Source organism: Lathyrus oleraceus, chromosome 4, assembly GCF_024323335.1.
Source record: "Lathyrus oleraceus cultivar Zhongwan6 chromosome 4, CAAS_Psat_ZW6_1.0, whole genome shotgun sequence".
In the NCBI taxonomy this organism is placed as follows: Eukaryota; Viridiplantae; Streptophyta; class Magnoliopsida; order Fabales; family Fabaceae; genus Lathyrus; species Lathyrus oleraceus.
The window spans coordinates 488,051,762-488,064,635 of NC_066582.1; the positions used below are offsets into that span (position 1 = coordinate 488,051,762).

Consider the following 12,874-nt stretch of genomic DNA (forward strand, 5'->3'; position numbering starts at 1 on the left):
GCTAAACATGCATGTCCAGCAGGTCAATCAATTTTTTAAAAAATAAAACTAATTTAACACTTTTTTCCAAAGGAAACTAAATATATGTTTACATTTCAATTTGAATTCAAAAACTGGTTTCTTGCAAATAAATTTATGCCCATTTACATATCTTGTCATCAACTTAAGGCCTTTGGCATTGATAGTATGTCATCACGCCATAACAACTTATGGCTTTTGGCATTGATAAAACTATTCCATCCATTTTACCCTACATTCTGCATTACAAGTACTATGCAAAAGAAGAATATCACACATTCACATACAGCTCTTTCAGACAAATTTGTTACAAAGGAAATGCAATGGAGAAAGAAAAGTCGATTTTTATGTTTCAATTTCAAAAGCTAAGCGCGAGCTTAGTAAAATTTGTCATATAGACTATAGAGCCAGAGTGTTTGTGAGGACTAAAGAGCTTAATAAAAATATTAAGATTCTCGTCGCAGACTTAACTTAACAAAATCACGTGGCCCCAAAAGAACGGCGCAATAACGTCTAGACCCAACTAGAAAGAAAACAAACACTAAGGTGGTGTAAAAAGTTGCAGTATCAGCATCTACACAAAATGAAGCAACCAACATAGTAATAGGTGACTTTGTGAGACATAGGTGGTACTTAGTACTAGACACTTACACTTAACTTAGCCTTTGGTTCTCATAATTGTGATGCTGCCTTTTCCTCCTTCGGTGCGGATTTTTGTTTTACCAACAACAGGCTTTCCTGAGAAGGCAGATTTAGGATAAGCGGACGGATCGTCACTGCTTTGCTTTGATTTTGAAGGAGGGGTCAGAATGCGCTGATTGATTTCCTTCAGAGTAACATCTCCATGGGCACCACTTGGTTTAATGAAAGCAAATGGATATGCCACAGTAGAAGCCAGCTTTGTCGGTGTCCTTATAAAAGATTTCTTACCTATACATGAAAACAAAAATCTTAATTTGTGTTTGTGACAACAAATGTCTTCAAAAACTTATGAATTCCAGGTACCGAAATTGTTATACCTTTGAAGACAACATTTTTAGAGACTCCAATGACATTCGGTGGAACCACATTTTGTTCATGTTGTTCATGCGATGGTGTGATGTTACATAACTCTGCGGGAGGAGGAAATTTTTGTGAATAAAATTCAATCTATACAGAGGAAACAGTTATGAAAACAATGTAATCTACCTGCAACATCAATATGGACATCATCTGCTCCTAAGAAATTCCTGTTTCACGTAACAAAAGTATCAGATTATAGTGTAACCAACCAACCGTAAAGGAAAAAAAAATCGGCGGTTGGGAGAAGCATACAAATCTTCAGGACTGAATTGCATCTCAGCATCATTTAAGTATTCAGTAAGCCACCCTTCAGTTGCTTCAAGGTCTACATTTTCCAATGTATATTCTACGTAAAAAAAATATGGAAAGGATCAGAAATAAATAATCAAATTAAAATTACGGAAGCCAACCATCCATTGTGAACGGAAAGAAAAGAGCAAAAGGCAGACCTGGAGCACCGGACATCCATTGTGACACTTCAGGAAAAATATCCTTCATTGAGTCGTCTTTCCCCTATACATAACATTTATTAATTATGACTTCAACGCAAGAGAAGAACCAATTTTGTTAGCCGAAATAAAGACAAAAAGAGACTTCCCTCTGTTGAGGGACACACGCACTCATGACCACAAAAAGGACTCGAGAAAAGAAGTAATACTAGTATGATATCATTAACAAGATTCCAACCAAACAACTTCATCAACAAACTAAAGTTCGACATAGATTATCCATCACCCCAAATGTTTCAAGTCGTCCTGTGCTCATACAGTAAACATGCAGTGGATAAGTGAAAAAGACTCCGTTACAAGTAAAGATGATTATCATTCTAACATCAGAAAAGATAAGCCAGGCAAGAGAACAGGGATGTTGTGACCAATGCCATCAATTGTGGATGGCAAATTATGGCAACAAGCTAAAAATCAGCCATATAAACATGGCATTGTGACCTCGAGAATAGGGATGTCTACGGGTGGGGAGTACTCTGCCCATTCCCCGTCTTGGTTCATTCTTGTCCCCGTAACGCCCTGCGGGGACTTCATAATCATTAATTTAAATATACATTAATAAGGATTTTATGGATTACTTGGTAATTTTTTAACTTAATAATAATACATATTTTGGCCGCAAGTCCTAGCTCAACTCGCAAAAACCAATATTGTTAGATTGGACACCGTCGCCCGGGTTCAAACTCGGACCCTCACAGTTGAGTGTGAGTTTCTAGTGGTTATGGTTACACCGTCGCCTGGGTGAGGTTTATGATTACCATCCCTGCAGGGCATTCAGGGAGACTTTTCTCCATATCCCTAAAGGAAAGAATCTCGCCTGCGGGGCTCCAAATCCTAGGGATCCCTATATACGGCAATTTGACAACACTAGTTATGACAATGAAAGACATTATGTATTTTTCTAATCAAGAACATAATATCTACATTTAATATAATTTACTAAGGTAATATATTCACATAACTGCAGTTTAGCACAAATATGGACAAAAATCTGCACTTCTTAACTCTTCTTCATGTTGCAATAAACATCGAACATTCCGTAAGTGTGAAAAGATAAGATAATCCTGAAAAAACTAACAAGCACTGACATTTTTAAAACATGGTGCAGGCATCTCCATGTTGGAAAGAGAATTGTCACTCTCTTGGCTGTCGAATTGTAGCATCCGCCGCCTCTTAACTTGAGAAGTCTCCCTACCATCCTCTAGTTGTTCCTTTTGAATATAACTTGAATTTGAATCTGAAATCCACCATATTTATTTTGGCATTAGAAGTTAATTAATAATAATAGTAAAAGAAACAATGTTGTCAATTGCAGATCGGAGAAAATAACGATTTGTTCAAATTCCGTTGCACAACAGTGCTTGTACTAACGCGTATAGCAGAACTATGTTTGTACTAATGTGTATAGAGCAGAACAATAGTGATTTGTTCGAATTTCGGCATTCCGCTACACTATAGCGCCGCTATTTAACAACACTAGAAAAGGAAAATGAGTCAACTTACTAAGTTCCATATATATTCAAAAGACAATGTGAACAAAACTGTATCCGAAAGAACTATCTTATCTTATCTTACCTGCATTATTGACACTATATGCCAAATCACCGCAAGCCTTAATCGGAGTTGTTTCAGCATCAAACATGTAGGAAAGATCTTCTCCATTTTGAGGCACATCATTCCACAGCTCCTCCGAAATATCTATTGGAAACAACAAATTTTCTCAAACGCCGCTTTAGGTATAGAACAATGAACTTAAAGTTAGCATTACCGATGCACTTACCGAAATTCGGGATTGTATTCTGCAGACAATAATCCTCTCCATGCCAATCCCATGCCTCCCTACAATCATATCATAGAGCATACCAGTAAACACCATAGTTGTGATGCAACATTAACAAGTGATTTCAAACACAAAAGCATCACACCAGAAACACCACACCGACATCGACAAGTCGACAGGTAATAATTTGAAAAAACAAACAAATTAACGGACACCGACAGTGACACAAACACACATTTTTCAGAGGTGTCGGTGCTACAGAAACCGATATACAAGATCTTCACACAACATTTATAACATCAAAATCAACACCATAGACAAACAAAAATCAACAGCATGAACCTAGAAACTGAGCCATCAGATTCAAAATCAGAAGTTACAAGCATAGTAATCAGTTTTTCTTTCATCCATTAATTGTATTAGTCAATAAACAACTGCAAAAATTAGTCAGAAAAAATAACTGCTCAAAACAAAAAGACAAAAAGAAAAGAAAAAAAACAGCAGCCAAAAAGGGCGTAAATGATGGGAAAAAAAATCCAATCAAACCAAAAAAAACTACTGAATCAACTGGAACTCTTTATCAACATTTGATGAAACATAGAAAAGACCCTAAAAACAAAACAACACAGTTTTTCTCAGAAACAAAATCAAACAAAAACACAGTATATCATGTCTCAAACAAGATCAAACCTAGAACTTCAAACAATCTAAATACATTTACAAAATCAATCCAACAAAAAAAATATTAAAAAATATATAAAAAAAAAAAAGAAAAAAAAGAATGGGAATGATTTACTTGTGATTGTTGTTAGAATCCATTAACTGAGCAGCAACGAGAAAGAGATTATGAAGTCAATGATGAGATGAGAGTTTTCATATATATTTCTTACAAGAGAAAAAAAAGGCACAAAAGTAACCGTTACAGAGAGAGATCGGTTTCGCTATTCCCACATACTCCACACTCCGTTTATATGTGTCTTGTGTTTGTGTTTTGTGCTGCATTTTATTATTATTATAAAAAATAAATTAAATTATATTATTATTATTATTATTATTATTATTATTATTATTATTATTATTATTATTATTATTATTATTAATATACTATCCACTGAACAGAAGAAAAGACACGGTGCAAAAAACGCTGTACTGTGTATTGTTTCACGAACCTTATTTTATTTTTTGCTGTTTTCTATATATATTTTTGTCATTTAAGAATTAATAATTGAGTTAAAAGAAGAAGAAGGAAAAAGAAAAGTTAAACAAAAAAGACGAAAATCTACGGGAAGATAGAGAGTACGGAATACGCAGAATGAGCGCATGGTTTTATTAATTTGCGAGACCCACTTCCTTTAGTTACTGTGTTTCGTTACACTATCCTTTTTTTGGTTTTTTTTTTTGTTTTTAAGATATCATTTTTTGTTTTTTAGTAGGAAAAAACAAAAAAAATTAGAATTAAAGTTACACCTTTAGTAATATTTCTTGAAATATTATTATTAACAATTTTATTTATGTTTAGTTTCAGGAATGTTTTTAAAATAAATTTAGAGAAAATATGATATTAATGTCATTGTAAAATAATTTATTACTGATAATCAATCACCGACATATATTTTATTGTATTATATTTTTATTTTAGAATGATTTTAATAACATGAGAAAATTATTGTATTTTTATTAGACGAAAATGTAAAATTATTTTATATTGTCCGTCTAAATTTATTAAATTTATAAATTTTATATAAAAATTTAAAAATTATGAAATAAAGAAGCTAAAATAATTTGAAATTAGTAATAATGGATGACTACCTCTTATTCTCGTAGAAATATAAGATTTTTGTTGTTCTAACAAGTATAAAAAGTGAAAAAGTTGGATAGATTTTATATGTTTAATTTATGAAAAAGGTTTGTTGGGTTATCTTGAAGGTGGATGTCAACAAATCCTTTGATATCTTGGACTAGGAATACTTGCTCAAAATTTTGAAGTTGTTTGATTTTAACACCAAAATTTACTAATGGATCTTTTCCATCTTATCCTCAACTCGTTTCTCTTTGGTTGTCAATGGATCTTGCATGGTTATTTCAAGTGTGTTAGGGAGGTTAGACAAGGTGATCCTTTATCACCTTTGCTTTTCTATTTTGCACAAGAGGCGTTTAGTAAAGGCATTTCAAAACTTGTATTAGACAGATCCTTGAAGCTAATGATGGGAAAAAAAGCACCTGTTTTTTCCAACTCATATCTTATATGCATATGACATTTTGATATTCTACAAAGGCACCAAGTTCAATACTCAAGCTCTCATTTCTCTTTTCTTCAATTATGTTAGGGCTTTAGGTCAGGTTTTTAGTAGTTCTAAATCCATTATTTTGTTTGTAGTAATAGTATGGTGAATATGACTGATTTCAGTAAAGGAGCATGCCCTTTATTTATCTTTGTGTGCATATATTCAAAGGTAGAGTTATAGCTAGACACTTGCAACATATTGCTCACACAATGTTTGTTAAGCTCACAACTTAGAAAGGATCTCTCATTTCTATTGCAGGCAAAACCCTCTTAGTTTAGTCTGTCATTTAAGTTATTTTTCCAAAAATTCTTTTCTATTTAAGTTGTTTTACAAGACACCAATTTTTGGTCACTCTAGATATACACAGATAGAACAAAACTTGGTAATCAAACATTTGATCTCTGTGTGTTTCGATAACTCTTTTTACGACTTCGCACAGTCGTACATTACGCCTTTGTCGGGGACCAACTGTGCTTGATATTGAATTTTTGTTTAGTCACGGTATAGACTAGAGTTTTATTTTTCTTCTTTGTTGTAGTTTTCTTGTTGTCCTTGTATGCGAAGAACTCGCTCTTCTGAGAATTTAGTCGCATCTGTGAATGATATCAAGTGTTTCTTACGTGAAAGACGCTGAAATCTAAGACAACAAAAGATGGTTGAACCAGTAGTTAGCATTAAGCCTCTTAAGGATTATATGATTCCTACTGAAGAGGAATTGCACTGCAGTATTGTACATCTGTCGATTGCGGCAAACAATTTTGAACTCAAACTGTCTTTGATAGGTATGGTCCACCGGACCAATTTTCAGGGTTGCCTTCAGAAAACTCGAACCTACATCTTTCTATATTTGTTGATAATCGTGGTATTGTAAAGGCTAATGGCATTGACCAAAACGAAATTCGCCTAAGGTTATTCCATTTCTCATTAAGAGATCGTGCGCGGGCTCTGCTTCTATACTTGTCCGCCAATTCGATAACCTTTTGGGCTTAATTGAAAGTTGCCTTTCTTGCGCGGTATTTTCCACCAAGTAAAACGGTCCAAGTAAGAAATGAGATTAATAATTTTAGACATGAAGAGTGGGAATCTTTGTTTGGCGCATGAGGGCTTTATAAGGACTTATTGAGATTGTGCCCATTTCATGGGCTTGAAAAATGGATAATTATTCATACCTTCTATAATGGTCTCCTTTACTCCACAAGGATGGCCTTAGATACGGCTTCTGGTGGAGCCTTAATGAATATCCCCCAAGATGTGGCATATAATTTAATAAAAGAGATGGATAAGAATCACGACTCATGGGGAAGAGTGTGACAAGTCGCCGTTAAATCTACCCTTAAGACCGGTGGACTCTATAAAATGAGTGTGTTTGACCATATGAACATAAAGGTAAATGATCTCTACTAGAAAATTGATAGTTTGAGCATCACTCCTCACGCGCTTATTCCACCTACCCATATTGCTTTTGTTGCCCCCGTTACTCTCTATTATGAGATATGCAGAATAAATAGGCACGCTGCTAATGATTTCAAATGGTTCACGTCAGAGAATCCATTCAAGACCATGTTAACTTTGTGAACAATAATCAACGAAAAATTTTGTATTATGATAACCTGAAGCTGTAAGCAAGTGGTTAGTTATAATGAGAGAGAATGGTTGGGGAGGGTGAACTGACACCTCCTGAAAATGAGGTTGTTGAAGAGGTTGATAAGGAGGTATCATATGTTGATCCTTATCCCTACAAACCACACATCGGATTCCCACAAAGGCTTGTAAAGGCTAAAGTGGATGCCTAGTTTAAAAAGTTTGTGGAACTCCTTAAAAAGATCCACACCAATCTGTCTTTTACCGAAGCGTTAACTCAAATTCCCTTTTATGTCAAATTCCTGAAATAAATTATTTCTAACAAAAGGAAATTAGAGAACCATGAGACAATGGCTATGATTGTTGATAGTAGTGTGATGATTCAAAATATGGTGATTCTTAAGCTTAAGGAGTCGATGGATTTTTCTATCCCTTGTCATATAGGCACAATGAAATTTGAGATAGAACTTTGTCACCTAGGAACCAACATTAGCCTGATGCCCTTGTCAATGTGAAAAACTTTTGACATGGGTGAGATGAAACCAATAAATGTCTCTCTGCAACTAGAAGATAGATCGGTCAAATACCCAGTGGGTATGTTAGAGGATGTTTTGGTGAGAGTGTGATAGTATTATGTGCCTTTAGACTTTGTCATCACGAAGATCGAAGAGGATTCCCAAATCCTGATACTCCTAGGTAAGCCCTTCCTAGATACGACAGGGGGTCATCATTGATGTCAAGACGGGGAAGTTGATTGTTGAGGTAAGAGATAGAATCGATTTTATATTGTCAAAACTTATGAAAAATCCTTCATTGAGGGGTCCTTGTTTCTTAGTTGATTAATTGATGCTTGTGTTCAAGAGAGCGCATCAAAGCCTCCTCCGACCGATGATTTGGAGGAATGCTTGCTTGATAGCGATAAAATTGATAAAGAAAACATTGAAGCTAAGGTTTATAAGGAAGTATTAGACAAATTCCATTTCCACTAACCAAAGCTTTAAAGCTCTTGCAAGACAAAGTGACGAAACTAAGCAATAAAAACTCTGATTGGAGCTGAAACAAGTGAACCTAAGAAGAAGAAAGGAGTGAAAGAGGAGGTCCATGAAAAATTGGACCTAAAATATGAGCCTCTGCATAGAAGAAGGAAGAAAAAAGAAAAATAATGTATTGGTTTGGATGAATAGAATTGGTTGGGGCCCAAAAGTAGCAAAGGAAAATCTAGAGACTCAATTTTGAAAGAAGCATCGTCCTGAGTTGAGGGTCAAAGAGGTCGAGCTGAACGACCTTAAACAAAGCACTATGTGGGAGGCAACCCACGGTTTTCGTACTAATTATTTTGTTATTATTGTTTGATTTTTGTTTTCAGCAATAAAAAGGCTTATGAAGAGGAAGTGAAACAGGTGGTCAAAGTTGAGAAAAAAATCGATACATAAATTGCACTCGAAAAAACCCGACGAAACCACAAGAAAAACAAAATTACCATACAAAAACCTGGGAGCTGCTACGGGGGACCGTAGCACCGACTACGGGTCGAAGCAGCCCCCCACCCAAAACCCTAATTCCAAACCACAGCCATGCAAAATCCAGCAACCTACTACGACCGGTTGTAGCAGTACCCCAAAATTCAATTTTAAAAAAAATCAAGCAAACTCTTAGCCCCACCCACCTTTCTCTCATGAAATCAATCCCATTAACTCTCTTTAAAACTCCCAAATCATATTTTTAAACCCACTCTACCCACATCTCTCTCTCTCTCTTAAGCCTTCCATCTTCATCTTATCACGTTTTCTCTCCATAAAACTCATAGAACCTCCATTAAAACTTAACCAAAAGCTTCAAACTTTACCTTACTCCCACCAGTAAATCCAAACCACCTTCATGAAAGCTTCATCACTCGCCACTCTAAATACATTTTCAGGTTCAAAATCTCCAAAAAAACAATTTCGAAATTTCTCAACTTTTCTAAAAAATGGCACCAAAAAGAAGTGATAATGGAAAGCAAGTTGAGTCACCAAGGCCTAAAAGAGAGTTAGCACCATAGATGCAAATCCCCACACCATTGTCTTTGAGTATGGCGTCCAAGCAAAGAGGTATTATGTTCTGATTAAGCGGAAGCTCGCCCCTATGAGGTATATCTGTGAATAAACTCTTTCTACTCTAGGTTTAAAAGTTGAGATTGATAGGATGTTTAATAGTATTGGTTTGTTAGAATTTATGTAAAGGGACGCGCCCACTTATGAGCGCATTACCCTCGAACTTTTGAGCACTCTAGATTTTAAATTACTGAAGAAAAAAAATAGATAGATTGAACGAGGTACTATTATGGTAGTCTCAAATCTCGACTGTTTAATCAAAATTTTGAGTTAAATGCTGAGAATTTAGGACACATTCTCAGATTTCCTATTTAAGGGTCTGGAGATGTCCCAAAAGAATTTCCTATTAAGAACTTTTAGGGCGAAATTACTAGTGATCACTTTTATACTATTGTTGGGGAAAATGCCTTAATAATCCAAAACCGTTGTTTCTGATACGCCCAAAAGGACATTGTCTACACATTGTTTGATCGAGGGGATAGTACCGGTAGGGTCACCTAAATGGAACTTTTCTTTATATACTTCATGGTTCAAAATGACATAGTTAATTTTGTCACCTTCGTAACCAATTATTTGGCGAGGGTTGCTCGTGCGGCCATTGGAGGAATTTCGGTGGGGGTTTGATTACCCAAATTGTCGAGCACCTTAGGCTTGAGTTTAATTTGGCGGAGGACCGCCTTATAGAGGGAAAATATGAGATTGATATGGATGCCCTTGTAAATCAAGGTGTTATATCAGTTGACAGAAACACTTACACGTTGATGATCCGCAACAAATCTATTATTCATTTGCCTAACACTAGGAAAGTAAAGGTTGGTGTCATAAGTAATTGGCTCTATAAGACGGGCGCCCATACTCCAGGTAATTCATCTGAGGAGGAGGGTGACCCCGATTTTTCTAACCATGACGCAGATAATTCTATGGAGGAAGACATTGTTCCACCACCTATTAATCCTACCCAACACAAAGTCAGGACTTCAAATGAAAATTGTGATAGGTGGGGATGGGTGCAATCTGAAATCCAAGGAATGAAAGAGGAGCAAACGAGACATGGTGTGGTATTGGATGATGTGCAGATGATGTTGCAGGAGCTTATGTTGTGTTTCCCCCCTCCCGAGTGCGGACAATGTTTGTTCAAGTTTAGGGGAGATTTCTTTAATTTTATTTTGCTTTTTCTATTTTGTGTGTTTTTGCTTTTTGTTCTTTTAATTGTTTTCGTTAATTTTTCTTTCAAAAAGACCATTTTTCAAAAAAAAAATCCTACATTAGGACTGTTAAAAAATATTTAAAAAGATTTGATCATGAGGAAACTGGGAAAGTATTTAGAGTTAGAGGGATGAGAGGCTAAGTCCAGGGACACCGAGAAAGTTTGACAAAATAGGTATTACTTAAACACCCTAAGTTCCCCAAAGTAAGATATGACACCAATATGTAGATTTGTACCATAGTACTCGAATTCTGAGAAGTACTCCCTAATTAGTTTATCATGACAGTCTGATATAATTTAGATTCACATGGCATGTATGATTGGTTGATAAATCAATAATTTTAGCACCGAAAAAATGAAAATGAGGTAAAAGGAAACTACATCTTCTAAGTTGTGTAACCGTCACCCGGTTATTTTACCCAACGGTGGTTGAACCCAAAACTCCGTCCAAGTGGACGATAAATAAACACATAAAAGTGTGTAATTTCATCGATAAATAAAAAATAAATGGTGTCTAAACAAAAATTCTCGGTCGGTCTTGTGTTTGTGATAATTATAATAAATCCAAATGCCTTGATTTGATTGTCTGAATGAAAAGGGAAGGAAAAAACAAAAAATGAGACTTAAGTATAAATCATAATTGGAGTTGTGTCTAAAAGGGAGACTTAGATTCGTAGTCTCGTTATGGTTAGTGTCCTTATAAATACCTTTGGTATCAAATGATTATCGAGAGAACTAGATCTTACCCAATCTAAACGAAAACTCATGTATGATTACCGATAGCTTCATTTTCATAAGATTTTCCATCACTAAACTTCTCGATCCAAAATTTTGCATAAGCAAGCTTTGTTGCTTGAGGACAAGCAACAATTTAAGTTTGGGGGAGTTTGATAAGTGGTTTTCACATCGCTTTTATTAGTCATTTTACTTCAGTATTTTCCCATTTTCGTTCGATTTACCTTCTTTTATCATGTTTTATGATTTAGTTGTGTGTTTTTTATGTTTTCAGGCTTTAATAAATATCATGGACAAAAGAGGAACCAAAATGAGCAAATTGCAGAAAAAGGCGAAAAGTTGGATTTCTCCTATACATTTTCCAGAAGGCTGCTATAGACACCCGTAGGAGCTGCTATGGCCCTTAGCAGCCAAATCCCCTTTTTCCCCCTTAAAACCCTCTCCCAATACAAAAACCAGGGGCCAACTACGGACGGTCGTAGCAGGCATGCGAATTCTCTCAGATTTTCTTTTCTTTTTCGGCTCTCTTATTGCTGATTTGGGACTTTTTCGCCTTTTGGACTGAGATATTCTCTACTTAATGAGTATTGAAGTGGTGGATTTGAGGATACTAATATAATTTTGTTATAAATCTCATTGGTAGTCTTGAGATTAGGGATCCATATTTTATTCCAGCTTTTCTTCTATTTTATTTTCACGTACTTTATTTCCCAGTTCTACTATATTATTGTACTCAAGTCTCCATTGGATCACCTAGGTCATTTATCACTTCAATCTATTTTCTTGTTAGTAAGGTTGCTTTTATCTTTCTTTATCATTATAAATTTACACTTTTATATTTAATCATGTTTTATATAATGAAAATTGTTTTGTTTGTGTTGTTCTTCACCATGAGTGAGTAATCCACTAGGGACTAATGATCATGAGACCTATCTTATGACTATTCATATAATCCATAACTAATATATTATGAGAATTTTATTTACGAGTTATTTTAAAACCTGGGTTTTTCATTCCAACACTTGTACAAAAGTAAAGAATTTTCAAGTATGAATCGTGATTTGAAAGGATATGCATCGGTACCCGAGAGCAGGTTTTTAAACAGTGAAGTCTGAAATAATGAAAGTGCTCACATGCAATTGAGAAATGTTCTATCTCTCATAGTTGTGCAAAGAAAATAGGGTTTGAAGAATAATTTGGTCGTGCAAAGTAGATGAATTATTTGCCTCAGATATGACAACACGCTGACGAAAGCAAGTGTTACCCACATTTATATATTTTATATAACCGTGTTGAAATTCTTGTAATAGAAGTAAAAGGATCATATGAATGTGTCAAAGTAGGGATCATGAATGTTAGGTCATGCTTGCCTCGTAGTATTTTAAGTGATTTTCATTTAAGTTGTTTTCCCAAAAGTTCTTTTATATTTAAGTTATTTTATAAAACTCCAATTTTTTATCAGTCCAGATATGCACCAATAGAACATAATTCGGTAATAAAACCTTTGGTATTTATGGTTTGATAACTCTTTTTACTACATCGTACAATTGTAGACTTGTGGCGTGTCGAATAGTTACGGTCTAACACTATTTATAATGCACTTGAGT

The 12,874-nt window shown here is 35.0% G+C and overlaps 1 protein-coding gene across 1 annotated transcript; it reads right to left on the minus strand.

The window, feature by feature from the left end:
- Positions 1–344: 344 nt before the first annotated feature.
- Positions 345–4,347, minus strand: LOC127076511 (protein XRI1). The gene is made up of 9 exons (XM_051018178.1): positions 4,163–4,347; positions 3,367–3,425; positions 3,162–3,284; positions 2,675–2,823; positions 1,530–1,593; positions 1,333–1,426; positions 1,207–1,247; positions 1,038–1,130; positions 345–948 (listed from the first exon to the last, which is right to left on the minus strand). The coding sequence occupies exons 1-9, from the start codon at positions 4,183–4,185 to the stop codon at positions 677–679; spliced, it is 918 nt and encodes a 305-aa protein (XP_050874135.1). The 5' UTR covers positions 4,186–4,347; the 3' UTR covers positions 345–676.
- Positions 4,348–12,874: the final 8,527 nt, after the last annotated feature.

What these genes read in the sequence shown, in the direction of transcription:
- LOC127076511 (XM_051018178.1), bottom strand. Translation starts at nt 4,185, where the DNA reads ATGGATTCTAACAACAATCACAA. An exon ending in CAATTCAGTCCTGAAGATTT is followed by an intron (nt 1,248 to 1,332) that starts GTATGCTTCTCC and finishes TACGTGAAACAG; the next exon opens with GAATTTCTTAGGAGCAGATG. An exon ending in TGTCCATATTGATGTTGCAG is followed by an intron (nt 1,131 to 1,206) that starts GTAGATTACATT and finishes CTCCTCCCGCAG; the next exon opens with AGTTATGTAACATCACACCA.